Source organism: Somniosus microcephalus, chromosome 6, assembly GCF_052327205.1.
Source record: "Somniosus microcephalus isolate GS21.2 chromosome 6, FLI_Smic_1.0, whole genome shotgun sequence".
Taxonomy (NCBI): domain Eukaryota; kingdom Metazoa; phylum Chordata; class Chondrichthyes; order Squaliformes; family Somniosidae; genus Somniosus; species Somniosus microcephalus.
Genome location: NC_140992.1, coordinates 79272254 through 79290517, shown reverse-complemented (window position 1 = coordinate 79290517; position 18264 = coordinate 79272254). Strand labels below are relative to the sequence as shown.

Here is an 18264-nt window from a genome sequence, read left to right as displayed (position 1 = left end):
ATCTGAAATTGTTGAACTCGATATTGAGTCCAGAAGGCTGTAAAGTGCCTAATCGAAAGATGAGGTGCTGTTCCGAGTTTACGCTGAGCTTCCGTGGAACAATGCAAGAGCCCGAGTACAGTGAGGTCTGAGTGGGAATGGGGCGGTGAATTAAAATGACAGGCGACCGGAAGCTCGGGGTCATCTTTACGGACTGAACGGAGGTGTTCCGCAAAGCAGTCACCCAATCTGCATTTGGTCTCCCCAATGTAGAGGAGACCACATCGTGAGCAGCGAATACAGTATACTAGAAGAAGTACTAGTAAATCGCTGTTTCACCTGGAAGGGGTGTTTGGGGCCCTGGACAGTGGGAACGGGGGAGGTATAAGGGAAGGTGTTGCATCGCCTGCGCTTGCACGGGAAGGTGCCGGGCGAAGGGGAAGGGGTGCTGGGGTGATAGAGGAGTGGACTAGGGTGTCTCGGAGGGAGCAGTCCCTGCGGAATGCTGAAAGGGGAGGGGAGGGGAAGATGCGTTTAGTGGTGGGATCACTTTGGAGGTGGCAGAAATGGTGGAGGATGATCCGTTGAATGTGGAGGCTGGTGGGGTGAAAGGTGAGGACAAGGGGAACCCTATCGTGGTTACGGGAGGGAGGGGCAGGGGTGAGGGCAGAAGTGTGGGAGATAGAATGGACACGGTCAAGGGCCGTGTCAACCACGGTAGAGGGGAATCCTCAGTTGAGGAAAAAGGAAGACATGTCGGAAGCACTGGTGTGGAAGGTGGCATCGTCGGAGCAGATGCGGCGGAGACGGAGAAACTGGGAGAATGGAATAGAGTCCTTACAGGAGGTGGGGTGGGAGGAAGTGTAGTCCAGGTAGCTGTGGCAGTCAGTGGGCTTGTAGTGAATGTTGGTCAGTAACCTATCCCCAGAGATGGAGACGGAGATGTCAAGGAAGGGAAGGGAAGAGTCGGAGATGGACCATGTGAAGGTGAGGGAAGGGTGGAAATTGGAGGCAAAGTGAGTTCAGGGCGAGAGCAGGAAATGGCACCATTCCTGTCTGGAACATGGAGTGGGACTGAGATTTGGTGTGAATCCGGCAGTACTTCTTTCACAGTCCAGTACGCTCGGTCTGTGCCCGAAATCAGGGCATTAAAGATCTTACTTTGGCTCTCACTTATGTATTTCTCAAATGTTAAGAAATTAAATTCACAGTTCAGAACATCTAGATAAATAGGACCAATGAGATTCTAATTTAATTTGATTTGATTTCTGTCACAGGTACCTATTTCACTTCAGAATTTAAATCAAGTTCCCTTTAAAATCTTCTGTACAGCAGTTGCTTCAGTAGCGTTAAACATTACAGTACCTAAATGTGGCAGATTTACTGCAAAATAATATTTCCTCTGAAACTTTTTTTTCAATAATTCTTTTGCTTAAAAGGATCATCAGCAACACTGTGAAGGAGTGAATGCACAAAGCGACTCTTAGAAAACCAGCTACATTAAGCTTTCAACGGCTGTAAGGACTGGGTAATGATTACTGGAGTTATTCTGTCAGTTAACTAATTTTCTCAGTAACCACTGATCCTATCTCCATAAAAAAAATCTAGTTTTACTGCAGATGTATTAGCTACACCCAAGAAATATAGTTAACGCTGACATTTTGGTCAAATAAACAAACCAAAAAAACATAATTAACAGGGATATAAAACTCATTATGCTGGCGTCTCTGTCAGATGGGGGTCTATTATTCTGTCTGCATGCTACAGTTTGAAATTATTAGTGTCCTATTTTAGAGTGGACAGAACTCCAAAAATGGAGTACTGCTGATATAAAAAGTAAAATAATAATGACAGATCATGTGCTTCGCCTCATTATTTATCACCAGGTTTTATTTGGGTGAAGGAGAGAAAGGCATAAAAGGGTTGCAGTATTTGAGAGTTATTTACATAGAGTAGAATGTAAACAAATCAAAATACATTTGTTCATTTGTCGTCTTCCCAGTATATTATTTGACAGGAACATAATTAGCCAGTTCAACATACACATGTAAGGTAACCAAAAAACAATGAACTGCAGTTAAAAGCCGGCAATTAATACCAATTAAGTACTCAGTGGTAGACATTCTTCTTCATCACTTGGGCGGTAATCTGGTGGAGCAGATCACCCGCCCATTGTAGAACCTGTTCAATTATCATTGCGTTGATTTCACAGTCTTGTGAAAAACAGAGATAATTACCAGGGGGGGTGATTTTAACTTAGGCTGCCGACGTAAACAGGGCAGCAGCGGCCTGAAGATGGCACACCGCCTACTTACGCCGGTGCACTAACCTTTGCCACCCTCAAAGGGTCCTTCTGCTGGGTGTCCAGAGTACACACCTATGACATACGTAGGACCCCGACTGCAATTTTGATGGACAACTGGGGGATTCACTGCCATGTACGATCCACCCTGTTTTACCAGGCGGTACAGCAGAAGAGGCCCCCAAAAGATAAATTTAAAATTATTTTTGCGTGGCCTGAAGGAGCAGGACCTACCTTCCTGCTGGTTAAGATGTCCTCCAGGCTGCCTGATGTTACATTGTTCCAGTGCTGGCGAGGTGCAGTGGGGGCGGGGGGGTACCCCGTTTGGTGCCTGTAGCTTGCTGGCGGTATGGTAATGAGGCCCGGCCCTCACAATGGACCATGTCTCTCACCGATAGGATTGGGCAGCCGGCCAGCATGTTCCGCTGGTAGTTAAAATCTACCCCCAGATCTCTAGCACAGCACCCACTGCACACATCAGTATCAGATCTATTCAAATGAGATTGGGCATATGAATGGTCCTTTTTAAGAATGATATCAGTGACTCGAAAGTCGATCACTATTATTTACAGACAGATTTCTTGTTTTGCCCTTTTGCAAGGCACATTTCACATTTTTCGCACTATAATATCACTCTGAACCACTCATGAGCGAATGGGGATGATAGACAAGTAAACTACCCCTCAGCTTCTTCTATTGGTGCTATTTAACCAGTCATCAGAAGCTGTACAAGAGCAATAAAGGTGGACTCCACCTTTAATTTTTCTTGCCTCTCCCAGGGGGATAAATACTTGGTGACACAACAGAGATCATAAACATTTGGAAGGAAGCATACATGTTACCAGCCTGCTGCAGTCTGTTGATATACCATCAAACAGTGGCACCCTACTTCCTCTTTTCTATTTTAGAATGCCAACAACCCTACTAATTTACCACCATCGGTACCAAACCTGTACCAGAAGGAACCAAATAAAATGTTATAATAGGTAAATGCATGTACAGTGTGATACTAAGCTATGGAGACAAGGAAGGTCACAGATTCGATCCTGTGTCTGTGCTCAGTTAATGATCCTAGCTGGGCAGCAGTTGAGTTGTTACATCTGGCTTCAGTGTCTCTTAGCTAGGGATGGAATAAAATCAGCCAAGAATGCAAGAACACTATCAAGTATGCATTTGAGGATGTAAGTTAAAAAAGAATTGGGCTTAGCTATGATACCCTCCACAGCTGAATAAACTGTTGACACTCACTGCTTGAGGCTCACACATAAAGAATGAACATCTGGATAAGGTATTGAAAGCTGTTAGCAGCCATAGAATAACATCATTGGGGTTGAAATGTATCTTTGTGGGGGTGGGGGGGGGGCATAAAATGAGCGCTAATGAATCACCAGCCTGTTGTACACTCGGCCCAATTTTCTTTTTCATTAAAGTCAATTGAAAGGAAAATCAGGAGAGCTGTAAATGTACTGCCGATTCACTATCACCCGTTTTGCACTACCACCAAGACCATTTGCATCCCCAGTATCTTCAGGAGAGCAGAGGAGAAACTGTGACATCAATAAACATTGGCCCGTATTTTCCGATCGCAGGCTTCCCGCGTGCGGAGGCCTGCGATCTGGAAAAATCTACGCCCTTACCCGAGGTCTCCCGGGACGCGCACACTTCCAATCCTGGGCCTCTCTAAACTCCAAGTGCGCAGGGCCCACGTATCCCAGAGGCGCAGGCAGTTCGTAGTGTCCCTGGGATCACGTGGGCCATGGGGAGCCAAAGAAGGTCTTCCTGTCAAGTGTATGAATGGAGATCACCCCAAAAACATAGTAAAACTTTAAATAAATGTTTAAAAAAAATCATTTTTAAAATGACTTGAAATTACAATAAATTAAATATTTTAAACAAAAATTTAAATTTTTGAAAAAAATAATTCAAGTTTTTTTACGGGGCTAAAAATAAACTTACCTTTAAAGTGTTTTTAAATGATAAATCAGTGACATTTAAAAAAAAACTTTCTTTCAACTCTTATCCTGGTAAAAGCAGGCCTTACGCCTGCTTTTACCAGGCGTAAGAATTGTAAGGGTTTTCTGCAGGCAGAGGGTCTCCAAAAAGCAGAACTATCCGCCCGCAGAGGCCCTTCTCCAGGGCAGTCGGAGGATCTGTCAAGACCATTCTTGACAGATCAGAAATGCCGGTTTTCAGCGCATGCGCTGTATATGCCTGAAACCGGCATTTCCGATGTCCCTATGGGTGGGTACACAGCCCATACCCACCCGTAGGGATTGGAATATCTGGGCCTATAATTATTGGGAACCCTCTAGTCTTTTGCCAGTATTCTGCAATAGAACATCTAGCCCCAACATTAATCACCAACAGATAACTCCTTGATAAATTTGCAATAATTAACTTCTTCCTGGCCACTCTCTAATCATTGGCATTAACAATTACAGTTATCATCAGCAGAAAATGGACCCAAAATGAAGTAAATCGCGCACATAAATGTGAAACTGTATATACATTATAAAATATATAGATATCTGGAAGTGACTTTAAGGCTGCAAAACTAATGCTACGATTCGGATGACTACCCAAGCATACTCTCATGGTTTATGGTTTCACTTGAACTGCTAAATTAGATTACTGCCTTGTAATCACTTCCAGGCAGTGTACATGGTAACCATGATCAACTTTCATTCCAGACCAATATCTTCAAGAAACCATATAAACACTGATATTGCTAAATATTTCAGATAGTCAACAGCTTTCTGCTGTTTGCAAGGGTAAAATTATATTGATTTTTTTGGTGTTCTGTGACATTGTAAATTTACACAAGGAAGAGTAAATATGTTGGCATTAAAAATGTGACTACAGTGCTAGGAATTCTGTAGGAATATGTTGAATATTTCCTGCTCATTAAAACAATGCCCAATTTCTGTTAGTTTGACAGTCAGACATAATTTAAACCTAGCCAACATTACTGTCTGTTGAAGTAGATACTGCAGTGTGTTGAAGTACTCATGCATTATCTACTCCTCCTTCAAGGTTTTAAAACATTGTTTCTTTTGGAGATCTTGCCAATGCTTCAATGGGGAATGTATTGATGGGTAGAGCAGTAATTAAGATTGCCTGAATTGAATTAATATTCTATAATTTATATTACCTTTCCAAACTATTATTGTTCAGAATACAGCTTTGATATATTTGGGGAAAAACAGGACGCCAAAGAAACATAAACAATAAAGGCCTGGCTCTGCAAACTTCCATGGCACTTTCTCAGGCAAATATTGTGTATAGTGTACGACAGATTAATTTAGTGTTTAACATGTGTAAACCATACATTTACTTCCACATATAAAAAACTGCTGTTGAGTTTTGTGGAGTCAGGCCTCAGCAAAGGAGTACTTTTAACATTTCAGGATTCTAAAATTATAAATCATTTGAAATGCTGCTAAGGTGTAAATGAAAGGAAATCAAAGAAGCGAGAATGATTCACTTAACGCACAGCACAGTCATGAAACAATATGAAACAAGGCAAAGAAAATCTACTTTCAGACATCAGCAAACTCACCTCATCAGGTGTTGTCGTCTAAATGGCAGAAAGAAAAGCAAAATTGAAAGAAGTAGTTTAATGAAAGAAAGTTGCGGCAACAGTAAACAAGTAAATCAGATCTACAAGTTGCAATGTGAAAGCTCTTTGAAACACTGTAAATCAGGGAAATGTTTTACACATTGGATAAACTTGTGCAGCATATAATGTAGTTAGATAAGGGATAGCATAGACCCATACAATACTGTATTTACCACTATGTTTCAGTAGTTCTTGCTTGTACCTCTTAAAAATGTATTTAAAAGCATTTAGTATAAATGTCAACTACCTCATCAGTGTCATGGGCGGGACAATATCACTGTTACTAATAGAAAATAGCCAAGCGTACTGCTAATACTGTCGTTTTTTGGTTCCAGTCACTCTGGTATAGATCGCATTGGGTTCATTCCAAGATCTGCAATATTTTCTCCATTGCAGATATTTGAAATCCAATTGCACTAATGTGGAACAAGGACATGCTTGTGGATACTTAGTGTGCTTCTGATACTTAAAAAAATGCAAATAGGTCAAACAATGGTCATGATTAGATCAAGCCTATATTTACTCTACCACAATTTTAAGTGAGGTGAGATTGTCATGTTAGTGGGCACTGAAGTGGGAATTTATACCAGAGTAGGATTCATGTTGAATTTTAGCCCCAAACTGAGAAGGGTATTTCCTACGTGACAGTATTTCATTTCCCACACCAGCCATTCTGTGATTTCCCAGCACTAATTAGTGACAAATTAGGGTAGCTTTGTGTCTGTATATATGGTGTGGAGATGCCAGTGTTGGACTGGGGTGGACAAATGTAAGAAGTCACACAACACCAGGTTATAGTCCAACAGTTTTATTTGAAATCACAAGCTTTCGGAGCGCTGCTCCTTCATCAGGTGAAGTCACCTGACGAAGGAGCAGCGCTCCGAAAGCTTGTGATTTCAAATAAAACTGTTGGACTATAACCTGGCGTTGTGTGACTTCTTACATCTGTATATATGGATATTATTGTTGGAATTACAATGGAAAACAGCAGGGCTTGTGTTTCAGCGATCTTGAAGTTACCAAAGGGACTTACAGTAATGTTACAGGATAGTGACAGTTATAGGTGTATTATCACCTTCAAGGCTCATGGGAACACAACCACCTCCAAGTCACACATCATCCTGACTTAGAAGTATATCGCCATTCCTTCATCGTCACCGAGTTAAAATCCTGGAATTCCCTCCCCTAACAGCACTGTGGGAGTACCTTCACCACACAAACTGCAGCGGTTCAAGAAGGCGGCTCACCACCACCTTCTCAAGGGCAATTAGGGATGGGCAATAAATGTTGGCCTTGCCAGCGACGCCCACATCCCGTGAATGAATAAATAATTATTTTTTTTTAAAGCACGATAAAGAAAGAATTAATAACTTCAGGCTTCAAACACTTACAGAATTGCAACCAAACACAAACCAATAAAAATTGAAAAGATGCATAAGTCACTAAAAGTAATATAAAATCTACATTCATTGTTGGTCTGAGTATGTTAGAAGGTAGTAACATAAACAATGACCTCAAATTAATTCAAAAATGATGAAAGACATTCAAGTGCTTTACAAGTTATTTGAACTCCAAGATTATGCATTAGCCATGTAATCTTCAAGCTAAATCAGCTATTGTTATGTAGTGTACACACAGCTTCTTTTGTATATGAAAATGTACTTATTGTGAGTAACTACTGGTGACAACAGTTATCATATAATTGCTCACAATGAGACTGTATATGAGGTAAGTAAGATCCTTATATATATTTTTAAACTATAGGGCCAAATATTCGTGGGGCCCATAGGAACTGACAAATCATCTGTACAGTGCGCACATGCTCACTGGGATTTTCTGGAGTTAGCCTTCTTTATTTATTTATACTGTGAGATCCCATCCATACTGGGCTGACTGCTGGGAGCTCACCAAAGGGGCTGGGCAGAAAGTCACACCAAGGGTAACAGGGAAAATTAAATAGATAAAGCCACTGCTAGTTCAAGCCATGGAAAGGCCATAACTAATTTAAGGCATAAAGGCCTAAAAATTCAGTTGATTTGTGCCTCTTAGGGCGCTAATGGGGCGCAAAGCAACTAGCGCCTGGGCGCGGTGCTGCCAACATCGCCCACGAAAATTCAGCGGGCGGTTAGCGGCAGCAATAACCGTTAGCGCCCCGCAGCACTGCGCCGCCGGCGATGACGTCATCGCCGTGCGCAGCGCCCCGGCCACGATCTTCGGTCAAATACCCAGTAAATTCTATGCCGTAAAGGTTGTTTCCTTTTAGGAGCTTTAGGGAGATGTTTTCTTTGTGTCCATTAAAAATGGCCTTTGAAAGGGAATTTCAACACAATAGCTGGAAAATTGCACACGACACACATTAAGTGTTTTTCCATGTATTTAGCAGCTTTAATGAGGCTATGACACCAAATGCGTACATGTACTCTAGCGCACACAGTGCAGCTGGTTGGAGAATCAAAATCCACCCTTATGTTTCATAAGAGTTGATGAGTAACTAAGTGTTCTACACATAGGATAACAGTCTGGAATATCTCATGAAACAATAATACTTTGAAGGGTTAAGATGAAGTATTAAATCACAATGGCAGTGTTCAAGTAACTTCTTAACATCAAGATGTGTTACATCCTTAACACACATCATAAAGAATTTGGTGATTTCTAATTCTTTCTATTTACTATTTTCATTTTTCATATTTTAGTTAGCAAAGGGTGTCATGTAAGATACCAATAGATCCCATATTCCTATGATTGTATTACATGATTTGACAAGCTATGATGTTGGTATTTATTTTACTCAATGCTTCTATATATTATAAGCTGTACCCCATCAGATTACGTTAAACTATAAGAGAACTATTCAGCCAGTACATGACCGTCTTTTAATCCTTAAGAATTTGTTACACCCTCGCGCTTCCACCATCCTCTAGCTCCCATTGTATCCCCTACCCCTTCATGTTCCCATTTCTCCTCCTGTTACCTCCTGACTCCCATCACTAACCCTCCCGCTTCCCACTTGATCTACCTGCTCAATGCCTGTATTCTCCCCTCTCCCTTCCGCCACTGTCACTCACTTCATCCTTAATCCTCCATTCATTCTACCCCCCCACTCCCACTTGCTCCACCCAAGGGCAGGCGGAGAGAGGCTGGAAGCCTCCTCGTCCTCAACCAGTTTCCTTCCTCCTATCTCTTCCTGTCTATTTCCCTCAAAGAGGCTTTGTTTGTTTTCAATATTCAACTATTTTCATAAAATCAAATTAGAAGAAGAAACTGTCTGCCTTTCTCTCTCTTTGTGTCTTTGTCCAGCTGGCTCTCTCAACCCCCTTTTTCTCAAACCTCTCTCCCTCAATCCCGCTGTCTTAACCCCCCCTTTCTCGCTCTATTCCTCGTTCTGTCAATACTCTCCCCCTCTCTCTCTCAACCCTATCTTCTCTCAACCTCTCTGCATACACACCAACTTAAAAAATTGAAAAAGTTGACAAACAGCTTCACGAAAACTGACAACTCAAACAACAGCTGTTGCACAAGCCTTGGCGAGTTGCTGCAGTGCATCTTGTAGGTGGTACACACTGCAGGCACGGTGCACCAGTGGTAGAGGGAGTGAATGTTTAAGGTGGTGGATGAGGTGCCAATCAAGCGGGCTGCTTGTCCTGGATGGTGTTGAGCTTCTTGAGCGTTGTTGGAGCGGCACTCATCCAGGCACTCCTGACTTGTGCCTTGCAGATGGTGGAAATGCTTTGGGGAGTCAGGAGATGAGGCACTCACCACAGAACACCCAGCCTCTGACCAGCTTTTGAAGCCACAGTATTTATGTGGCTGGTCCAGTTAAGTTTCTGGTCAATGGTGACCCCCCCAGGATGTTGATGGTGAGGGATTCGGCAATGGTAATGCCGCTGAATGTCAAGGGGAGGTGGTTTGACTCTCTCTTGTTGGAGATGGTCATTGCCTGGCACTTGTGTAGCGCGAATGTTACTTGCCACTTATCAGTCCAAGCCTGAATGTTACCCAAGTCTTGCTGCATGCAGGCACGGACTGCTTCATTATCTGAGGAGTTGCGAATGGAACTGAACACAGTGCAATTATCAGCGAACATCCCCACTTCTGACCTTATAATGGAGGGAAGTTCATTGATGAAGCAGCTGAAGATGGTTGGGCCTAGGACACTGCCCTGAGAAACTCCTGCAGCAATATCCTGGGGCTGAGATGATTGGCCTTCAACAACCACCTTCCTTTGTGCTAGGTATGACTCCAGCCAGTGGAGAGCTTTCCCCTGATTCCCATTGACTTCAATTTTTCTAGGGGTCCTTGATGCCACATACTACTGCCTTGATGTCAAGAGCAGTCACTTTCACCTCACCTCTGGAATTCAGCTCTTTTGTCCTTGTTTGGACCAAGGCTGTAATGAGATCTGGAGTTGATGGTCCTGGTTGAACACAAACGGAGCATCGATGAGCAGTTTAATGGTAAGTGCCGCTTGATAGCACTGACATCGACACATTCCATTACTTTGCTGATGATTGATAGTAGACTGATGGGGCGGTAATTGGCCAGATTGGATTTGTCCTGCTATAAAGCTAAAAAAGCTATAGTGAGCAATGGCAATTATGACCTCTCTCTCAGTCCCTCAAGCCCCTCTTTCTCTCTCTCTGAACCTCCTCGCTCCCTCAACCCTCTGTTTCTCAACCCACTTCTCACTTTCTCTTACTCTCAACCCCATCTCTCTCTCCTTATACCCTTCCTTCCAATTTGTTTCCCTCAAATATGTTCTGCTTACTTTCAAAATTCAACTTTCAAAATTCAACTTAAAAAAAAATTAAATTAGGATGAGGAAAGAAACTGTTTGGCTGGCTTTAATTCTATTTGCGTTTTTCTCTTTGTCTCTCTATATATCTGTATATATGTGTGTGTAAAATATATAAAAAATCTTACATCTGCATGTACTTTTTGTGCCAAAATGTTCCCATTGTAATTTCCTATGTCCATATTTATGATGGGTTTTGTCTATGTAAACTTGTCAAGCTGTAATTACCCAATCTGACTGCTTGCTGGCTTTATGCCCAGTCTGTGAACATCTTCAGTTCCTCTCAGGAAAATTTAAGTGCATCTAATTAACATCTTGTTTTATCTTCAGTCAAGTTTTGATTTCAAGTTTAAGGTACATATTCGCTACTTTTACTTTTCCTGGAGTAAATCTTCAACTTTTTTTTTTTTTAAGTCTTAGGCCGCGATTTCGCCTACCAAGGCAGGTCTAGTGTAGCCGGAGTCGGTGGCGGGGTGCGACCCTGCTGCTGGTTCCAACCCGCTCTGTGAAAATGATTTTACTCTGATTGGGCTTGTTAAGCCCACCCAACACGTTTCCCAGCCAATTGAAGGAAGTGGGTCTGATGACGCGTCATCAGCCGTTTCCTTAAAGGGACAATGCGCAAATTTACTTTGACATTTGTGCTGTCAGTGTTCTACAACATTGAGGTGCTGCAAATACTGACAAGCACTACACAGAGGTGCATGGCTGCACCCAGGCTCTCCCATGACTCCCTCCATATGCTTATGGAGGGAGTCACAGCATGCAGGGAGGGCCTCTTCCCTTCCCATGGGCAGAAGAGACCTCCACAGGAGATCAACGCAGCCTGGTTGCACATTGCACAGTTGGACACAAGCAGGGATGTCGTTAGGAGGACCAGGCTGGAGTGGCGGAAACCTTTCAATGATCTCAGATCACGAAACATTACTGCAAAGCCACACTCAACCTCATCCTACTGTGCCACTCATCACATCCCCATCACTCTGCTTTCCCTACCCTACTCCTGCACTTACCTTGCACCTCCACCCATCCCTCTTTATCTAAATGATCACTTCCCCGTCTCACTAGGCACCCCTTACACTCACCCTCATCCTAGTCCAATCATACCAACTAACACTCAAGGGTAGGCACTTGGGTGTTTTAGCCAATGTTCATGTGAAGTTTCTGTTAATGTGCTGTCAAACATTGCGTTCTTGGACAGATTTGTGTGCACCTTTGGAAGTGGCTTAGTGAGTTGCAGTGAATGGTGAAACATAACGATACCCCCCGCAATGGTGATGAGTGTGAAAGGAATGGCTTGGGCATTGTAGGGATGCTTTATGGTGTTGGTGTGGGGTGGTGCCAACCTGGTGCATTATGAGACAACCAGGGTGTACAGCATCAAGTGAAGTAAATCTGGCCATCCCTGGTGTACCGGGCAGCAATGTGGTCGGGTGCTGATGCCGTGTCCTGTGCAGCACCAGCTGATTGTGAAGAAGGTTGGTGTTGTTCTTAGTGCTGCTGGTGTTGGGCTGATTGTGGTGGGATTCTGAGGACCAAGGTGAGATATTTTCAAGGGCACTGATGCTGATGGACTAGATGGCAGGTGAAGTTGAGATGACAGAAGCAATCTATCAATGGTGAGAGAGGTTGTTCCAATGAGGTGACACTGGATAGAGAGTTTGCTCCAAACACTTGCAAGCTGCATAAAGCTCAATCTGTCTTCCAAATGCAGTAAGCAACAGCTTCTAACCTTGGAAAGTGAACAGCTATGAAATGGGAGCCTGTATACACCATTTGCAGCTGTCAAGTTAAGAAATCATCCCATGATATAACTCCCGACCTCCTTACCTGACGTGATCCTCGAACAGCGGGGAAGCCGTGGGCGAACTCTTACAATCTAAAAGGTGAGCTTAAAATAGTTTTTAAGTGCCTGTTAACAAGCTCTTAATAATCTAAATTGCCTCCCCTGCCGCTTGGTGATGGGTTTGTTCAGCGATGACAAACTCGACATCTGGGAGACTAGCGTGGAAGCGGGTTGACCTGCTGTGAAAAAATACCTCACCCACTGACCCCCGAAAAATCCCCCCCTTGGAGGCAGAAATGTGATGGGCCCACTCTACCAGCGCAGTGCAACTCCTGTCTGCCCAAAGCAAAGGCTGCAGAGCCTGTTCCAAATTGCAGGGATAGGGTCACTTTCCTGGTTGGGGCTGGCCACTTGTATCTGTAAGGAAGCGTCACTGGGGACTGCCACGATCCAGCAGTAGATGTTGGCGTGACCCATTGCTGCCCCAATAGAGGGACACAGATGTCCAATCATGACAGAATATAAAAATAAAAGGTTTTGTTGCTCTGCTGCTCCTAAAGGAGGAGAAATTCTCCACTTAGTACTGAGATGAGGAGAAATTTCTTCACTCAGAGGGTTGTGATTCTTTGGAATTCTCTACCGCAGAGGGCTGTGGATGCTCAGTCGATGTTTATATTCAAGACTGAGATCGATAGTTTTTTGGGCACTAAGGGAATCAAGGGATATGGGGATAGGGCGGGAAAGTGGAGTTAATGTAGAAGTTCAGCCATGATCTTATTGAATGGCGGAGCAGGCTCGAGGAGCCCTATGGCCTACTCCTGCTCCTATTTCTTATGTTCAATAAAGGCAATTTATCCCCTCCAGGACTGATTACCTTAGCCTGGGCAAGTCCTGGGGCCTCTTCAAGGACGTCAATGGAACTCTCGCTGAGAGCTGGTGTGAGGCCTTATGAGGTTGTACTGAGCAGAATTCCTGGAGTAGTCTGGGAACTCCCCCAGATATTTCTGCTCGACAAGTGCGGGTAGGCTCACTCCCCCCACTGTAATTTATTGGGCACTTTGCATAGGGTGGAATCCTGATGGAACTGGGTTCCACTTCAATATCCGTCCCTTGTTGGGCGATCCATCCACTCTCCACCCTTGTGCCTGATTTGAATTTCAGGGCCTTAGTTTTTCATACTTTTTACTAATTTAAAATGGATAAATTAATGGATATATAATGTCAAAATTGCAAATAAACATTCAGTTTGAATCTTGCTGAATTAGTGATCTGTGCAGTCTCTAAATGCTTAACTTTCTTGTTTTCTCCTTTTGCTTAATTCAGCATCTTTTGACATTATACAGGGAAATTTTACAGGGGAATTGTTTTCTCTGAAAGTTGTACTTACACACCAGACAAAAAAGGTTCCAGGAGGGAGGTATTATCCAAATTACTTGAAAAGCAAATATTGCTTATCAGATGATGGCAAATATTTTTTGCTATTTGCCAAATACTTTGGCTAATATCTTCTGCTGGAAAACGTTATACTGATGCATAGGAAGAATTGTCAAAGAGCAATTTTCCTTGCAACATTAAGCAGAGTGTCATTATAAGCAGTTGATGTATCGATGCACAAAATACACTAACGTATTATTACTGTGATACAAATCCATGTAAATAGTGCATGTCAACTTTTACTGCTAAGGCTGTATGTACCAATTAATGCTTTAATGTATTACAGACATAATAACCCAGAAATTACAACTGGCAATTTTAGCCGATGAATGCTCAACACATTTGTATGACATTGTTTTGTTGTTATTTTAGCAGCTATGTTAAATTATTTTAAAGTGGGTTACATCTGCATTAAAATACTGGACAGAGGAATGTCGAACAAAAGCATTCATCTGCTAATATTGGCACAGCAATTTCGAGGTTAATATTTTTGAGCATAGAAGATGAGTTTTAACTATTTTGACCTGCTGTCATCGCATTTGCAGTGACGTTTTCAAATAACCACTAAACCCCACACATTGGTAAAAACCTGGAATGTTGATCCTGTACTCTTTTTTTAAAGTATGCTCCAATGAGTGTAGTGCAATGAGGCCATGATTAACAGGCTGGACTGTGAGTAGAAGAGATGTAATACCATAATCAGCAAACAACATTGGGGGTAAGTTTGAACTACGATGTAGGCAGAGAACTGGCAGAATCGGATCAGGCGCGCGCTAGACTTCAATGGACTAGTTTTCCACCCGGCCGAAGTTGAAAGTTACCCCCATTATCTGAGGAATAGCTGTATTTAAATTCTGACTTTTACTGGAGCCACCTATTTTGTTGCAAACCACAGATTTCAACAACAATATTTTGGGTGGATGTGACTTTAACTGGGAATTGGGAGTTGTGACATATATTATGTAGTAACCAAAGATTAAAGAAGAAAAACTACCTGTTTGGGATTTACTGATTTTTTTTCTATATATCATTGCCTTTTTAAGTGGTTTTTGATTAGTCCAATTTATATTTTACCATTATCTGCAATATGAGTCTCCCTTTTAATACAATGGTATTTTAGGGCAAACTGAACATTAGTACTTATATACTGCATTGAATAACTGTTCCACAAATTAATTTACATCGCAACCTTTTTGCAAATACCTTGACAAATCGACACAGGCGAACAGCATCTTCCCACCGTGAGGTACTAACATATTCATGTAAAATAGCAGGGTAGGGTGATATACTTGTATATATCAATGAGCCATCAGCTCTTCTGACTGTCACCTGGTTTCCCACATAGTTCACAATCTGAGGACTTTTACCAAATTCACTGTAAAACAAAACCTCCATAGATTCAAATGCCTAAAGAGGTCATTTGATATTCACTGTTCTTTGCTTTAATACACAGCCATTAAAATAACAGTCAGAAAACATCATACAAATGCCAAAAGTTCATCCGCTAATATTACCAGCAGTCATTTTTAGCACAACATTTTCAATTGTAAATACAATTACTTTTAAAAATTTCTCCTGGTGAGCTTGTGATTTAAAATTGGCATGGATGAACATAACATTTACAAATTCTGTTTGCAATTTGTAGAAAAAAGGCATACGATGATTATTTGAACTTTACACAGAGTAATTCTACCTTGCATCTTTTTCATAAACTGTTTTGGATAGAAGCTCCTTGTCCACATAGATTGTGTTGGGATAATACCAAACTACAAAATACATATTCTGCATTCCACATAATATATTGATCTTGTCATTCCAAGCTATAGAATGCATCATAGTACCTGAATTAAAACAAAAATATCTTTAGTTAAAAATATGTTGTTTCTTTTTCCAATACTGGTTTCAATGTTAATTTGTTTATCTTGAAGATTCAAGCAACTGTGTTTGTACTACACAGGAAACATCATACATAGGGTTACCAACTCTGATTTTTCCAAGCTCCAATATTTTTACCACTAATAAGCAAAAGTGTTATTAGTTGTGCCCCGGTGATTTTTCTTCTGGGTCGCTGGTGACAGTGTCCAGGAGATTAAACTTTAATTCCTGGAGATGCCAGGACAATCCTGGAGAGCTAGTAACTCTTAACTATTCATGCTGCAGTGTTAAAAAAGATATGCTAACTCTCAATGCAATAAAAAATACTCATTCTGCGCCAGCAAAAATAAAAAGGTTATGAACGTAACTGTCTTCCTTTCAGGTTCTATCAGAGAACGACCTCAAGCAATTTTGTCATCAATTTTATTTTTTATTTTTAAAAAGTTTTTTTTTTAAAGTTAGTGTTAATTGATTAAGCCACTTTTTACATAAGGTTTTATTGCATATTTTCAACTTAACATGCTCAGTAGTAACAAAATTAATTAGCACGTGTAAAGTTATAGTATCGTCCACTCTTGGATCACTTTGAGGATGAAAGAAAACTTATGGTCATTGCACCACTATGAAAGCATTGACATTTAGAAACAAACTCTATGGAAATGGAAATTCAACTCCGCTGGCTTTGGACATGAAATGGGAGTTACGTTGCCAATGCCCGCCCAAAGACGTCGGCCTGAAGCCTGAAATTGGGCCTCAACTACAGGAAACCACTGAGCCGGCCCACAGGTAGGTTCTGGAGGGAGGGGAAGTGAAGTGGAAGGGGGCCAGCCCAGGCTGGCAGCGGCCCGCAGTATTTTTGTTAGGAGGAGCACTTTCATTTCTCTGTAAGCTTTAACCTCTGGGGTATTGATTTTTGGAAGTTATTACAGATAGCTTACAATAAAAAGTTATTTTCATCCTAAAGCATAGTGGAGTCGATTTTACTTCTCCCCCGCCCCCCACTCCCCACCCCACCGCCAAGCAGAAACCAGGCAGGGGGTGGGGAGTGGTAGTTAAAATGGTGGGGGACTTATTCATTCTTGTCCCACCCTTTTAAGCTGTAGGTGGAAAGGACACCCACCACAAACCGGCGGGATTCTCTTTAAGTAAGCAGATTGGGCTCCAATCATGTCATCGGGGCTGGATTTGCTAGTTTAATTTGAGGCGTGAGCCACCAGGCCAACCAGCTGGGAACAGGAGCCAGGACAAAAAGAGCCCCAGCATAGTTTTTTTTACCTTTTGTTTCAGTCTCCGCGTAAGCCAGAAGGAGCAGGAGTGCTCCTCCGGATCCCACATGGAAACCTTGGGCCTCCCTTGCCCCGAGCTTTTCTCCCCCTCCCCCAAGTGGTATTCCCTTCTTGGAGCACTTACCTTGTGCCGGGAACCATCTCCCTGGGTCCCTGGCAGTAGCCTTCTGCTGCTCGATTTTAATAGCTGGTCAGCCACTACCCGCCGCCTTCCCGGTGGTTTTTTTCGGTTTGCTCGGTTTGCCATGTTCCCGTCCGGGAGTTAATATCAAGCCCAGTATCTTATTTGTTTTACAGTAAGTATTACAGTGCACCAGCCATTTTAAATTTGCTGTTAGTAATCTCGCTGGGCTGTGTTCATAAGAACCATCCCTTTGATACAAGTTATGTGAAACAATAATTTATTACTTCAGCAAAAGCTTCATATAATGGGCCAATCTGATCACAGAAAATAGGTCTTCAATAACAGATTGATGTATTGAATTTGTTTAAATTACAGTACTTTGACCATAAATAGGCACTGGTGCCCAACCTGTGACCTGAAAGCAGCCCCTTTGGGAATTTCATGGGAATCACATTTACAGATAGGCCTGTAAACTAATACCTGTGGAAATTCTACCCCATGATGCTGAATTAGAGAAACAACTGCTGTAACACACCAATCTTCATTAAACACAATAGCTAACCATTTCACTACTTACCAATTTTGATGATTTTTTGTTCTTTCCCAAATCTGCGCACTGAGGTGATGTACAGATCTCGATTTTTGTCAACGATGGCAATTTTTCTTTCATTGAGTGAGCCAAATTGATCCAGTGCAACCTCCATCACTTCTATCTGTAACAACCATCACAGGTAACCAACTATTAATCACGTACCAGATATAATAGTAAGCTATTAACCCTCACAATTCTACAAATATTTGTGAGTAGGATGCTTTGTTCTGATAATTTGAAATAAGTACTCTGTATGATTAAATAAAATACATTGCCAGTGTGTCCCAGATTTCATAATGAGTACAGTAGATGACTACTGTTCATGCATGTACACATTCTGCAGCATGCAAAAACCACTAAAATTGTTTGTCCTTATGTTCACTTTGCACAATATTATCTCCAATGTGTCTGCATTGTCAGATGTGCTGTCATTCAAATGAGATGATAAACCAAGGCCTGTCTGCAGGTTCAG

General features: G+C 42.1%; 1 protein-coding gene across 3 annotated transcripts in view; it reads right to left on the bottom strand.

Moving 5' to 3' along the window:
* The window catches only part of LOC147115826 (intraflagellar transport protein 80 homolog), a 68619-nt gene extending 50633 nt beyond the window's left edge, over positions 1 to 17986 (bottom strand). Inside the window, exons 1-4 of one of the 3 annotated variants that reach the window (XM_085990421.1) lie at positions 17778 to 17986; positions 15609 to 15756; positions 15119 to 15290; positions 5841 to 5858 (exon numbers count right to left, since the gene is read on the bottom strand). In XM_085990421.1, the coding sequence (XP_085846547.1) occupies positions 5841 to 5858; positions 15119 to 15290; positions 15609 to 15756; positions 17778 to 17904 (465 nt within the window). In that variant the 5' untranslated portion in view covers positions 17905 to 17986. The remainder of the gene's footprint in view (positions 1 to 5840; positions 5859 to 15118; positions 15291 to 15608; positions 15757 to 17777) is intronic. The other 2 variants (XM_085990419.1, XM_085990420.1) reach the window with 2 other exon arrangements.
* Positions 17987 to 18264: the final 278 nt, after the last annotated feature.